Here is a 15,031-nt window from a genome sequence, read left to right as displayed (position 1 = left end):
AGATCGGCGAGCTAGCTGCGAAGGATTGACATCGTGAATCAAGTAATTTGGTACCAAATTTGTTGAATTTATTTTCGAAAAGAACTTTTATCGTAAAAAACGATGTTTAATTTTTCTTTGTGCGTTCATTTCCATCTAAATTTAGTTAAGTATTACTAATTACAAATAATATTTGTCAGATAATTTTTTTAATGACAATTAAAATTGGAAATAATTTTAGCATGAAATGAGAAAGTAACACAATTTACATTCAACATCAAAAATTTAACACTTCTGGTCAAATTATGTATCGGGAATTCTTAAAACGTATAATATGTTTTCTCCTAAATATATAATCGTACTTGGTAGTTTTGATGTTTGAAGAAATTAACCACACTTTAATGAGTGTAAATTATAACATATGTTCGGTTCAATTTACAACAAAGATCATCAAGCGGATTTTAATTTGATTGATACTGGATACGAAGAATTTCTCAGATTTAAAATTAATTTAAATATCCAGTTTGTTAAAATTTCAGTCTCGCGACAGATTTGAATAAGATTGAAGATTAAAAGATTAAAGGAAAATTATTAAAATTAAAAAACATCTTTAAATACACCATCAAAATAATCAAGAACCTACTTTGTGCTTCTCAAATTCAATTTCATACGATCGTTTCTCTCAGGATCAGTCCCAATAAGATGAAGAAGCACCAATTCTAGAACGGTATAAACACAATGCTTGGTATGGCTTCTCATCTCCATCGTGTCCAGTATTTTAGCAAGCCCCTTTCTAGTTTTATTAGTTCCGAACAGAACGTTAAGAAGATGAGGAGGAGTATTGAGTAGGGACATTCGGACCTTACCTCTCAAATGTTCCCTCTTAACCGGGTCACTCAACTCAGTACTAACAGGGTAGTCACCCCACATGGCAGTTTTGAAACATTGAATATACCAGAATACCTGCTGTTCGGATCCAGCCCAGCCCATAGCCCGGTAAATCTGTCTTTCAATCGTGCTGCCGAACGTGATCCGGACTAGGAAGATTATCTGGCGTCTCAGCCACTGGAGGTGACCGTGAATCTCAAATATCTCACCGAGAAGAGTGTAGAAGGGAATCGCTATACTGTCCTTGTTTTTGTCGTCTATCTGTTCGGCACCTTTCTTTTTGGATTGGGTGTTTAAGTAGAGTTGTTCGCATGACGGGTTGAAAAACCTGAGATTTTGAAGATAGTTAGTGCTCTTGAAAACTGTTTTGTGAGTGTGTTCTACTAAAGAGTGTAAGTGTATTATATTTACAGTGTATTATATAAATAGCTTAATAAAATAAAGGCAAATCGAAATTCGTAAATTATCCCATCTTTACAAAGACCGAATATAAACAACTTTGGCTTACCTATAAACATGTTCACTTTGTGACAAAGTCTTGTCCCTGAGAACAAAGTTCAGGAAATCTCCAACAAGTTCCTTGCTTTCCTCCATCTGAGCTCCATCCTTTGGAGTTAACACAGGGAATGTAGACGGGTAGCCTGCACTTTTGCAGCCCTTCAAGTTGATATACAAACTCTTAATCTCATCTAAAGTGTGAGTAATAACCCACCCTGACTGAACTTCTTCCTCAGGCTCCATTTCCTCCTCCTCCTCCTCATCCTCCTCAACTCGGCCAAGCAGATACTCCTGAGAATCTTCCTTCCCATTCTCACCCAAATTATCAGCCGTTTGGTTATTAGCCTGGAAAAGTTGAGGAGCGGGAACCTGAGACGGTAAACTCTGGATATCCACAACAAGATAGGGCTCTGGATCTTCAAAACTGCTATCAGACAACACTCCTTCCTCGTCGATAGAGATACTGGTAGTGTTACTCATCGCACTGCCGCATCTGGAAAGGTTTCTTAACTTCTCATCGTCACTCTGATTAGAATCTAATAGAGGTGGGATGTCGTCATCAGTGTAGATGGAGAGGTATCTTCTTACTTTTGTAGACGGTGTGTCTTCCAAGAGCGCTATTTCCGAGGCTGACACCTCAGAGTTGGTACGAGTGCTTCTGTTATCTCCACAGAATATATCATCAAACATGAAATCAGTTGGGAAGTCCTGAGATGTGACTGAGATAGTGTCGTCATCAGACTCCATTGGTGGAGGGCTCTCTCTTAATGACAATGTGGACAGGTCGGCGTCCGACGTAGGCAGGTACTCACTGGCTGGTAGTCTAGGTGTCTCCTCGTTAATTGAAAATGTTTCTGATTCGTTCGTTATTCCCTCTTGTTCTGAAGCCAGTTGCTCCAGTTCTGAGATAATAGTTCCAGAGAGGGTACTTTCTGATGCTAAAGACATGCCATCCACTGATAAGGAACCTGACTCTTCTGTCAAGGAAGAAGGCTCTGGCGAAGACGAGGACATTGAGCTGTTTCGGTAAAACAGAGAATTTCCGGTCTCAACTGAACTCTTTCGGTAAAACAGAGAATTTCCAACTTCAAGAGGATGTGACAACATGGTAGGGGTCGTTGAAGGTTCTTCCTGAATACTCTCAGATCCGGATGAAGTGACCCTCATTATCGCGGCTACATTGGTGTCTTGGGGATCAGGGGTAAACATGAGGGAGTTAATGGACACGTTATCTCCAGATACCGAGTTTCTTGAGATGGTATCTTCTGATGTCGTATCTGCATTGTTACTGTTTATAGATACCGAATCTGCTGCGCTGGTATTGCTGAGCAGGATAGAGTGAGGTCGTAGTGACCGGTAACTGCTTTCGATCATGAGAGACTCGTAGCTAGATCTGCTTTCTGTTCGCGTAATCTTACTCACTGAAGAGTCCCGGTTATGTGTAGAATCATCATGTTGATCGTCCTCAGGAATAACTGTTTGGGTTCCTGAACTGCCACTTTTAGTCGGGGAGTTTTGAGAGCCCGCACGCCTACTGCGACGTCTCCTTTTCGCACAAATACAGATCAAACTAGCAGATTGTTGAGGTGTCGAATTTAGATTGAACTGAGTGAGCTTGAACTTGGATTTATTGCTGAACGGTAAGATTTGCTGACAGATGTGTTTCTTTTGTCTCACAATCACAGTGTAAAGAGGTTCAGATGTTTGAGAGGCTTCCACGTTCTCAACTGACGCTTCCCACTCGCCTGGATGAGACGATTTTTATTGATTTATTAATTCATTTCAGTTTTAAAATAAGGACAAGGATGGACAAAATCTATCGACGACAAAAAACATCAAACTCCGGTCTAGCATACCAGGAAATAAGAACCAACCAACTTGGTTCCGGAAATATAAACAAAACTGCTAATTTAAACAAAGATCTTCTCATTTTTGTAAATTTGCCCTCCTGTTACGAACTCTAAACTCTAAAGTTGAACTGTTAAGAAAAAATGTAATATTGATTATAAATCAAACACCAAAAACCAGCATTTGCGCTATATTTACCTAGCATTTGCGCTATATTTACCTAGCATTTGCGCTATATTTACCTAGCATTTGCGCTATATTTACCTAGCATTTGCGCTATATTTACCTAGAAACTGCCACCACAACGTCATCCGCTCACTGTGATGCTCCAACTGGTTGATAGTAACTCTCAAGTTCTGTATCTCCTCTTGTAGCTGGCTCAGTTCCTCAGCTGAGCAGTAGTTCATTATGTCCAAAGTTTCTAAGAGAACCTCTTTTGATTTCAGCTCTTCTTTCAGGCTGTTTATCTGAAATGGGGTGGAGTTAGATTGGCGGTTTATCATCGAAAGGCCACTATTTTATACCGGTGTAATTATATTAGTTGATTAGTTATTATTTAGTAATTAGTTGATTAGTAATAGTTATTATTTAGATGTTTTCAGAAAGCGCAAACGATGATGACATGATTTTGGACATTTCGAATTTATTCTTGCAAACACTTTCAGCTGACAAAGGAACATTTTGTGTGGCAAGCAAAGTGTTCAACCTGTTAAGGGGGGGGGGGGGGGGGGGGCTGTTAAGGAGGGGGCCTTTAAAGGGGGGGCTGTTAAGGGGGGGGGGGGGCCTTTTAAGTGGAGGAGGGGCCTGTTAAGGAGGGGGGCTGTTAAGGGGGGGGGGGGGCTTTTAAGGGGAGGAGGGGCCTGTTAAGGGGGGGGGGGCTGTTAAGGGGGGGGGGGAGCCCCCTGTTAAGGTAACTGGTACGAGCTCCTTAATCGGGCCGCAAATTTTGAGTAAGGAAAGAGAGTTCCGCGACTCAGATGAGTACAGACAAGTCTTTATTGTAGAACATTCGTGACGAATAGTGATCGGTCGAGAAGAATATCAATAATGATGCAGATTACTTTGCGCACGGCCCTATACTACGCCTTACCCCATCCGGTCCATCGAATAACATTTATACATTTATTTAAATCTTGTATGTTTGTAACATCTTATCAACTTTAAGGGGGGAAGAAATTGAAACTATTTGTATAGAAACTTCTTGATCAGTAAAAATTTGAGCAGCGGAAAAACTGGACGTATCTGTTAGCGCTCATATTTTAGCCGAACAAATTATAGACGCTTAGGTATACAAAAATAGACTGAGTGGAATGCAGAACATAAGCAAGATAAACTAAACTGGATGAAGTCAAGCTCAAGGATAAAATAGTGATTTTATACGGTTTGTTTTTATAGGATCTGGAATTTCAATATCATGTATAATCAAACCTTCACCTTAAAACCATATATTTTTATTTAATGCCAATAATATTAATTGAAATAAAGATAAATAAGAAATAAGAAATAAGAAATAAGAAATTAGAAAGATATTAACAATTTAACAGATCAAAACTGAAATTTTCAAAAATATATTCAAACAAACTCAGTAATCAAACAAAATAAAAGAAAGGATTACAAAATGAACGCTGATTATCAATTATGGAAACTTCTAAAATCCCTTGCTTTTAGGAAACCTTTCACGGAATAAGTTGTAAATAAAATTTCTAGTCTCCAGAATATAAGTCTCCTCAAATAATACACCAAATTGTCTATTGTTGAGCAGATTGCTAAGTTCGATGCTGGTTCTCTGTCTGATTTACTCGTAGATTGGACATTTTCTCAACATATGTACTTGGTCTTATTTCATGATGTGTCAGCGGTACTGTTCGTTACGTCACTGCGTTTATTGTCCGGATCGTATTTTTTCAAGTGGTCGTAACTACTCATGTAACGAATAGTAAAATACTAATAGTTTTAAAGTGTTCGTTCACCAACTTTATGACTATTAATATATTAATTAATTAGGTTCTATTGCCCATTCCAGACATATCTTGGGATCTATGATTATTTTACCATCGTTTAGGTGAGCTAGTATATGCTTAGATCTTATATGTCTTAACAAAGCTTCCTTGGACTTAGGATTACAGTCACAATATTCGCAGGCATACTGCCTACTATGAATCATCATATGCCTTTTCAAGGTTCCAGCCGTTTTCACTTTAAGGTTGCAGATAGTACAGTGGTGAGGTCTGTCTTCCGAGTGTGTCCATTGGTGAGTAGCAAGTGCGCCCGAGTGATTCGATTTGTAATCACACAAACTGCAAGAATAAGGTTTCTCTCCGGTGTGTGTTCGTTTGTGGTAATTGAGACTGCTCAAATGACTCGATTTATAATCACACAAACTGCAAGAATAAGGTTTCTCTCCAGTGTGTGTCCGTTTGTGAGTAGCAAGAGTGCTCGATCGTTTCGTTTTATAATCGCACAAACTGCAAGAATAGGGTTTCTCCCCGGTATGTGTTATACGTTTGTGTCTTTTCACCATAACAGGAAGATTAGTCCTGTAGTCACACAATTCACATTTGTAAGGTTCGTTACCAAGCTCAGCAGATATCTTAGTAAGCTCATCAGATATCTTAGCAGACAGAGTGTCTTCTCCAGCGTGTCTCCGTTTGTGAGCAGCAAGATTGTCCAATCGATGCGATTTATAATCACACAAACTGCAAGAATATGGTTTTTCTCCAGTGTGTGACCGTTTGTGGACTTTGAGACTGCTCAAATGACTCGATTTATAATCACACAAACTGCAAGAATAAGGTTTCTCCCCAGTGTGTGTCCGTATGTGTCTTTTCAATGTTCCAGGAAGATTAGTGCTGTAGTCACACAGTTCACATTTGTAAGGTTCGTTAGCAAGCTTAGCAGACTTCTTACCAAGCTCAGCAGACTTCTTAGCAGACGGAGTGGCTTCTCCAATAGTGTCACCCACATTGCCACGATCAGGCTTGAAGGTATAGGAACAGAAGAGGAATTTCCGGTAGCAGGTCTTGTCTTCGTTTGTGTGATCGGAAGATTGCAATTATCACACTGGAATTCTTTACTGTCCAAAGGTTCGGCTTTAGTCAGGACACCACAGAGATTCCTGAAATCCTCCGTCTTTACAACTTCACTGTTTGCGAATTGGTTCTTAAAGTCCTCGGATCCAATTTCAAACTCATTGGCCGGTACATATTCAGCTTTCAGGTTGTTATTTTCGGTGTATTCATCACATTTACAACTGAATACTGATGATGCCCAGGTTGAAGGAGCGTTAATTTGTTCGGCGTTTGTTATCTCCTCTTTGATTTCAACCTCCTCAAATTTTTCTGTATTTTTATCTGACATTCCTGATAGAAATATGTGAATATTATGTTAACGTCTTTAGCAAGCACAGTTTCAAATAACGGGATCGCATTAATTATAATTCTTAATGACTCAACCATCATCGTTAAGAATTAATTATAATTCTTAACGACTCAACCATCAAAAATACTTAATAGATGATCAGACCACAAATTTTGTTTAGCCAGAAATTAAGTACATTCGTCTACTCATTTTAGACCTATCCATTTTTAACTAATTGACTGGTCAAACAAAAACTATTATATAACAATTTCGCAGAAAGAACTGAGGAAGTGAGACAAATGTAGAAGTGGTGAAATATTGATGTCTAAGTGGTAGGGGTATCACCATTTCTCCCATATTTTGCGACAAATCATTAATACAGACTAATACATGGTTCAGTTTAATAAGAAATATCAGGAATATTTTAGTCTTCTGCAAACAATGGCGACTTTTTTAACGCGACCTTTTGCGCAATTTCAAGTCTTCACAGCTGCAAAGAAATAAGCATCACATTTCAAATGTCTCTTGATGTATGTGTTAGAGTGTGCTACTAAATTGGTCAAATAAAACAACCGAGCACAGTAAAATATTAGAATGGTTGAGAACTGAAGGGGCGAGCACACGTACAGGTATAGTTAAGGTGACTACAAAGAGAACCAGCGAAATCTAACTGGAGGGCCCTCTAAATGTATATTATCGATGATACTATATTACGACATTTTGCAAGTTGCTACTCAGCACTCATATTTCATCAGAAATAGCATACATTTAGAAAATATCGCTATGATTTGACGGCAGGGTTCTATTTAATTTCTATGTTTTATCAAAAGATGACTTTTTGGCTCTCTGGTCGGAACTCAGAATAGTTACAAAATTTGGTATCTTAAGCTAAACGATTCATTAAGTCAATATTGCGCATTTTTCTTTAAATTTAAGGACCAAATTTGCGCATTCTCCTTTAAATCCGAGGGCCAAATATTACGTTCTTTACAAGGGTGACCGACGGCTGAACCCAATTGAACCTAGTTCCCACTCAGTTAAAAGGGCACCCAATCAGCGTAAATCCCAAAACGACAACTGAACCCAAATTTTCCAAATGATTACGCTAGTGTAATTTTGACAGAATAGCTATTTGTAAAACTGATAACGGGGGGGGGGGGGGGGGGGGGGGGGGGGGGGGGGGGATTGGGGGGGGGGGGGGGGGGGGGGGTTGAAACATCTGTAGACTAGATTAATTCATGAAGGAGTAACCAGCTATATTAAATTATGCGCTCAAGAGGTCAGCAGCTACAAGTAGAATACCCGAAAACTATATTTTTTCCCGATCCATGACTCAAAAGAGTCAAGGACAAGGGTTAGCGAACGAGGTTTTTTGTATATGGTAGCTTTGCGACCGGCCGTGCGAGCGTGCCTGCGAGCGAGCGTACGTGTCCTCGCCCACGTTTCTGCCTGCGCAAAGTTATTTTGCGCGATAATCTGAATTAAACAATTGTTGGCGCGCAGTGCTGAATTGTTCAACTTCATGAGTTCAAGTAAATTGTTAATTTCACCATGTACGCATCCTGCTAGGGACTAATTGATAGCATATTATTATTATTTTGAGTTAGTAATAGTATTACTATTTTGCACAGATCCGTGTCAGGTTGCATAAACGATAAAGCTTAACATATGGTTACATAGAAATGTACACAATTTTCAAATTCAATATGGAATTATATTCACTGGGCGGCGCTCGGTCTGTCACTCCAGCATATCTGCATGCTTATAAACAGTAAAGACTGGGGTCCCCAGGTGGTATGGAATATGATAAAATACGCCATCACGGATCGGGAAATTGAGCGGCCATCCGCAAAAGTTAAAGGTACTTTTTGGTGACAAACGGATTTGAGTCATTCTCAAAGTAGGCTTTGACAATAGCATGTTTGAAGAGCCTTATCTGATAGTAATAGTTATACTAACATTATACATTGCTATTTGGGGTGAGATCATTCCAAATTTCGGTAGAGGTGTACAGAAAGTTCTGTTGGGAGATATCTTATCTCAGTAATGGGATCAGACGAAGTTTTTCATTTTTAGGGCAGAACTTAAAAAGATCTTTAATGGACTGACTATAGGGACATAAAATTTAAGGATTTTGAATAGTTTCATAAAATATTTATGATACATGTGCAGATTCTCCGGATTCATAATTTTCTGCTGAGTGAACAGCGGTTTAGTGTGTTCAAGATGCAGTAGTTCTTGCTAACCATAATATGTTTATTATAAGTTCTCGAACGTGCACATGATTAAGTAGTATTCTTTATGATCAAAATCGGGGATGTTACCAAATACAAAATAGCAGTCTTATACATCGCTTTGCAATTGCACAAATTTTATTCAGCCTGTGTTTTGGGATTTCGATTCCACTCCAGTAACTCATACAATAGATAGTACAAGCAAAACATAAAGACTTGACACACGTTGCACTTGCATTGCAAGTGACTTGCAACGCCTTTTCGCGCGCGAAATACAACGTGTAGCAAATAAAAACAAGGTGCCGTTCTTTTGTGCATAGTGCCGTTATCCATGCGGTTCGGCTTTGTATCAGAGATTCCTTAAGGCACGCTGAACTGAAAATATACGACTTCAAGTCTCCTTCGTACTCCGTTTTATCGATTCGCATCTATACCTGGATATAATAGCTTATAATGTTAGTTATACGTACATAACTTCACAATGTACAGGGTGTTCTCGATACATCAGAACGGTTTCAACAAGAATTGCGCCCGTTGTTTCGTTTTGGCGGACGCTAGATTTCCATTTCACATTTACTATAAATTTAAGTATAAGCTCCAATCAGCTCATTTCAATCTTCATGATAATAATATTGATAAATTATGCATCAAATACGGGAAACACTTGAAATTCAGTTCAATTGCCGTAGAACTTAACTTGTATCTGTAATTCAAGAAATTATCAGCAAAGGTAAACTATACTCGTGTACACATCAATACACTATATATATATATACTACGCGTGCCACGTACAAATTGGGCGTATTACCTAATAGTAATATTATACATTACATGCATCAGTATACATTAAAACACTGTCGCGCCGCGCATTCATAGATCACAGGCTATCTATACATCACATCTCCGCAAGCAATCCTCGCGCGCGCCCAACTTTTTCGTTGCATGGTAACGAACGGAAGGAAGGAAGGACACACGACATATTTAAACCCACCTATCTCGTTCTCCAAAATCCACGTTTTTCTGCAAAAACCTCCATTCGTAACCTTTCACTATTGCCTTTTTTCAAAAGGGTGAAAAGGAAAAAATCTGCAGTAGACTAGATTAATTCATAAAGGAGTAACCAACGAATATATGACATCTAACTTAGCTCTGCAAATACATTATCTTTCGCCACGATTTTGCCTAGTTTGGCGTGCCGCGATTTTTGGCCTAAATAATCGCGATTTTCTTTTGTCCTTGCTCAGCACTCATATTTCATTAAAAATGAGGTATAGAGAGGTTCACATGATCCCAATCCATTGTTCTATTAACCTGCCATTAGAGCCTTATATGCACGCATCGTGTTGTTTTGTGACTTTATACAGCTCGATATGTACTCACATTGAGGTATGGGCTATCATAAATCACATTTTGGGCACAGCTCTGTCTGATTTATGGTTAAAGAAGACGCCCAGTATATGGGAGTACCCGGCACATTTGGAAAACATCTTGATGATATAGAGGGGGATCATGTCCCCCCCTATAGAGGGGGGATCATGCCCCCTCCCCCCCCCCCCCCCTATAGAGGCACTTTATCAACGGAAGCTAGAACCTTATGCTGAGTATTTGCGTGTAACATGATACGAGGAGACCCGTACATTAGGTGACTTTAAACTATACATTGTACATTCAGATTGAAATATGAAATTGAAGGAATCCACGAAATGAGCAACAAATTGCAATATCACCTTGTATTTGACCTCATATTATTATCTGCTTGGGGAAGTACAAGTTTCGACAAACTTTTTATGATTGTCCCTACAATCATTGTGTAGCTAGGTGTGTAACTAGGTGCAAATATTCAATACAATCCTTCATTCCTACATTCAAATATATAAGAATTTACCATACAAATCTGGCGAGATAGTTGTGTTTGGGCTTATCTCACAAGTCACAATCCTTAATCGTTAGTGGCACCAAACTCTCAGAGTTTATAGTATGCCATTACCATGATCAGTACTTCTTTTATACTATTTTCGTCGTAAAAGAAATCAATTCGAGCTATGAACTCAAAATTTCAGTGTAGTCTCATGTCTGGAATTTAGTATTTAGTAAGGGGAAAAGTGGTCGATTTAAGGGTTCCGTTGGATTTGAATGTTCACAAGGATTTCTCAACGGAATATGGTAGTTAAGACCCCTACGAACATAATTAGACTTGTTGCCAATTTTGTATCTCAACAGAAACACCATTTTTACCACTTTTTACCACCTTTGTACCACCTGTCTGGTTTGCCAAATATCTTTAGTTGTGAACGTCGTAAAAGGCTGCAAATTAACCTAGAATGTTTATCTTATCAAGGAGTAAAACTTTTGTGTGAAAAATTTTTACATTGGACAATCAGCTAATTGGATAATTACCAAATAGTTAATCACCAAAAAAAGTGAAAATTTTTTTATTGGCTCAAAATGATTGAAATCGTTTGAAACACGGAGAAATATAGTTTTTAGAAAAACTTCAAAAAATTTTCACTTAAAAATTTTTTTCGAGACTAAGAAAAAAGTTTGAAAATTTGAAAATATTTTTTTCCGCCAAAAGTGATCAATCATCGAATTGCATGAAACGTGGATAAAAATGCTTTGCAGAAAAACTTCGAAGATTTTTAGATTGGGGAATACTATTTGACCAAAACCCATAATCATGGGTAGAGTGTACCGCTGCCAGTGTCTCTCTTTTCCAAACAAAAGGAAATGATATTAATTTGAGGAACCGTCCGCTAATGCAAATTAATACCGAGAATGAAATCGGTCGCTCGCTTTTTCAAATCAATAAGCTTTATTACAATTCGTAAGCCGTGATCGAATGGAAAAAGCGAGCGACCGATTTCATTCTCGGTATTAATTTGCATTAGCGGACGGTTCCTCAAATTAATATCATTTCCTTTTGTTTGGAAAAGAGAGACACTGGCAGCGGTACACTCTACCCATGATTATGGGTTTTGGTCAAATATCATCTCTTTTTTATTATAATGTCAGGATAATTTACACAGTCGAAACTTCATTAACAAGGAAGTAATTTCAAATTTCGACGATTTCGAAATTCTGCCTTTGAAAACGTTTTCTTGTGTTTAGTTAGGTATATCTGTCGATAACCGACTGAATATGGCACTTTTAACTCATTCAAGTTGGCATTAAATTCATATATAATGCCATTTAAATATCGTGGAAAGCAGAATATATTCGAAATCACGAATGAGCAAAATTCTCACCTTTCGCACGCGCAAACTTTGAGCGGACGTTGCGTGCGCATACAATATTGAATCACCGTAAATTTTTGTATAGTAGTATTTAATATATAGTTTAATAAGCATGCAAAGTTTCAGAAGATTTCAAAAAGAACTTGGATCACAACGGGACTCCAAAGTTGATAAAAATCGTGAAAATCAAAATTTTTAGTAATTTTAGCTATTTTAAATCAATTTGGGCGTGTCCCCACGTGTGCAACTTTTCGATTTTTAACTTTAAAACTAGCCTATAACACAATTTACACCTTTAAGAAGCAAAATTGAGCTCCACAACCCAAGGGATGGCCCAACACCAGAGAATACTAATTCACAACTTTTGTGTTTTTATAAAATTATTCTTCAAAAAAGCACTAACTTCAATAGCAAATATCTTTATGAAGGAGCAAGGTAGGAAACTATTCCGGTAGATTTTCGGTATGCTTGAACAATTATCTAAGATGAAAATGTCCTCAGATTTTGAATAAAATTACTCCTTAATAGTGTAAAATCGATTTGAAAAGTTGTTACTTTGTCAAAAATCAAGTTTTAAAAACACTTAATTTGATGACGTCATCAAGTGATGATGATGACGTTAAATTATTTTTCAATACAATGTAAACTAAAGCTTAAACGATTATCTTTAAAACCTGTGGTTCGAGATGACTGTATCGTTTATACTTTCGAATCTACGAACACTTAAATGTAGGCTACAATTGACTGCAAAAAGCGTCTATACATACATACATATATATCTTCACGACAATCTGTTGTAAAACAGGGGTTCCAGAAAACCCACTTCGCGATACTCCTGAAACATGAAATTTTTTTTACAGTCGATTTGGCCAAGGTCTAGACGCCCTGCAAAGTTTCAGATCTCTAACTCAATTTTAACATGGTTTTTAAGGCACCTGAATATGGCGATTTTGGGTTTTTTACCTAATTTCGTATAACATGCTGGCGCGTATTTTGCGCAAATTTCTTAAAAACCTCCATATAACTATTTCTTATTCCTGTCATCTCTAACATTGAATTAGAATGTTTTGAACTTAAATGTACCTGCTGAACTACTTTCGATGAGTCTTAATGCCTGGAAAACAATAAAGGGGATATAATAGTATAGGGGGTAAATAGTATTGTGAATATAAGGGCGACGGTAATGCTTGCCAGCATTGTGAAAATCATCAATATTTGAAGTTGGAGTTCAGTAAATCTCGACATATTTTAGTAATTAGGAATAGCTTAGCGGAAAGGGCTGAACCTGAAAAAGGTTAAAGGACCAGTTAACTGAAAAAAAAGTTATCCTCATATTTTGACAGATTGTGACAAATAGCAAACTAAGCAACGAGTCGAAATTCCTAAATCTCTAACTGCTCTCTAACGCGTGTAAATAGCGTTTGTATTATTTTGGCGATGACGTCATAAAGTCCCTTGCGCGCGCAGAGGAGCTCGTGACACTGTATTTTACAGGTAGAAAATGGACATAATACAATGTTTTTCCCCGAATAACTCGAAAAGTAAGTAATTTAGGGTACATGTTGCTTCATAAGTTGTATATAAACATGGCCATTCTGCACAATTTGCATACATCCAAAAACCTTTAGGGCCTTCATAGCCCAATTTACCAGATACCCATAGTTTTGCATGATTTCTGGAACCGAAAATCAGTTTTTGGCCAATAACTGAAAAGGTAAGCACTTTAAGGCATATGTTTGTTCGTAAGTCATATATTAATATGCTAATTGCGGTTCTTTTGCACTCTGTCTAAAGACTTAAAGACTCTATCACGATCCTATCGAAAATGGGCTCAGCACCACGCCCAAAATGGTTTTTGGCGAATTTCTCGAAAAGTAAGGATTTTAGGCCATGTGTTGCTCAATAACTCCTATATAAACATGCATATGCGGCTTCGTTTAAGCCTATTTTGAAGTCTCTACGACCTTCAGAAGCAAGGGGTCGGTTAACCAGCAACTCTCTCAAACAGGAGATTGATGGCCTGAAGGACTCTCTCAAAAATATACCTATGACAGAGCAACCTCCGACTAACAGCAGTACTTTCGATCATGTTGACAACCTGATGACCCAGATCAAAGTGCAATTGGAAAAGATCAATGATCATGTATGTCCCTCAACGTCCACACAGAACTTTGATGAAGGTGAACTACGTTACAATGAATCTATCCTTATGACCCCTAACACTACTTCTCCTCACTTTGCTGCATCTCAAATTCCTGAAGGCCCTGCATGTGACCCTTATCTAACTTATCAGGAAGATATAGTGCCTGTTGAGCTTCACAGCAAACTTATAAAGCTGCTGGAGGACAATAGTGCGGATTTTTCTTCGGTTGGTGGCAGCAGGGATGTTGTCTACTTTGGTGAACATGGATACTGGTACACAGGAGCCTATCATCAGGCAAAGGAAACTCCACCGGAGATACAAGATCTTTTGGACTGTGTGCGTCCCTCTCTCCCCAATAGGAAGAGCTGGCTGAACTCTTGCCTTGTTACAAGATATACAGGCAATAGTAGCCATATCCCCCAACACTGCGACAATGAGGTTCTTATTGACCCAGAATCGATAATAGTCACTGTGTCCCTTGGTGAAGAACGCACAATAAAGTTCACACATAAGTCGACTGAAAAGTCCTTAAAGCTCAAAGATGGAAGTGTATACGTGATGTCCAGAATGTCCCAAGAAATCTGGAATCATGGTATTGAAACCCTCGCTAATGAAGAAGATGGCGAGGAATCTGAAGAGAAAACTTCTGTGAGGTACAGCTTTACCTTTAGGCATATTGCGCCTTTCTACAAAAATAGCACAGTGTCAATTGGAGACTCAAACACTAAGTACATTAAATTTGGTAAAGATGTTGGAACTCTAGGAAAATGGGTTCCCGGTAAGCGAATGTGGGCTGCTAAAATCGACGATATTCCTGCTCCCAAAGACATAGGCCCCTTTCGGAACATTGT

The 15,031-nt window shown here is 38.3% G+C and overlaps 3 protein-coding genes across 3 annotated transcripts in view; all 3 read right to left on the bottom strand.

Moving 5' to 3' along the window:
- Nucleotides 1-15,031, bottom strand: part of LOC134817271 (zinc finger CCCH domain-containing protein 14-like) — an 86,895-nt gene that overhangs the window by 11,316 nt on the left and 60,548 nt on the right. The gene's annotated exons all lie outside the window — the stretch shown is intronic.
- The window catches only part of LOC134817270 (sorting nexin-25-like), a 74,208-nt gene continuing 59,351 nt past the window's right edge, over nt 175-15,031 (bottom strand). The window contains exons 12-14 of the mRNA XM_063826407.1: nt 3,500-3,680; nt 1,376-3,110; nt 175-1,195 (exon numbers count right to left, since the gene is read on the bottom strand). Coding sequence (XP_063682477.1) covers nt 619-1,195; nt 1,376-3,110; nt 3,500-3,680 — 2,493 coding nt within the window. The 3' untranslated portion in view covers nt 175-618. The remainder of the gene's footprint in view (nt 1,196-1,375; nt 3,111-3,499; nt 3,681-15,031) is intronic.
- Nucleotides 5,185-6,570, bottom strand: LOC134816810 (zinc finger protein 90-like). Its single transcript, XM_063825803.1, has 2 exons — nt 6,349-6,570; nt 5,185-6,190 (listed from the first exon to the last, which is right to left on the bottom strand). Exons 1-2 carry the CDS (start codon nt 6,568-6,570, stop codon nt 5,210-5,212), a joined length of 1,203 nt encoding a protein of 400 aa, XP_063681873.1. The 3' UTR covers nt 5,185-5,209.

Source organism: Bolinopsis microptera, chromosome 6 (genome assembly GCF_026151205.1).
Source record: "Bolinopsis microptera isolate Bmic1 chromosome 6, MBARI_Bmic_1.0, whole genome shotgun sequence".
In the NCBI taxonomy this organism is placed as follows: domain Eukaryota; kingdom Metazoa; phylum Ctenophora; class Tentaculata; order Lobata; family Bolinopsidae; genus Bolinopsis; species Bolinopsis microptera.
Note: the sequence above shows the minus strand (reverse complement) of the source record. Positions and strands in the feature narration are given on the sequence as shown.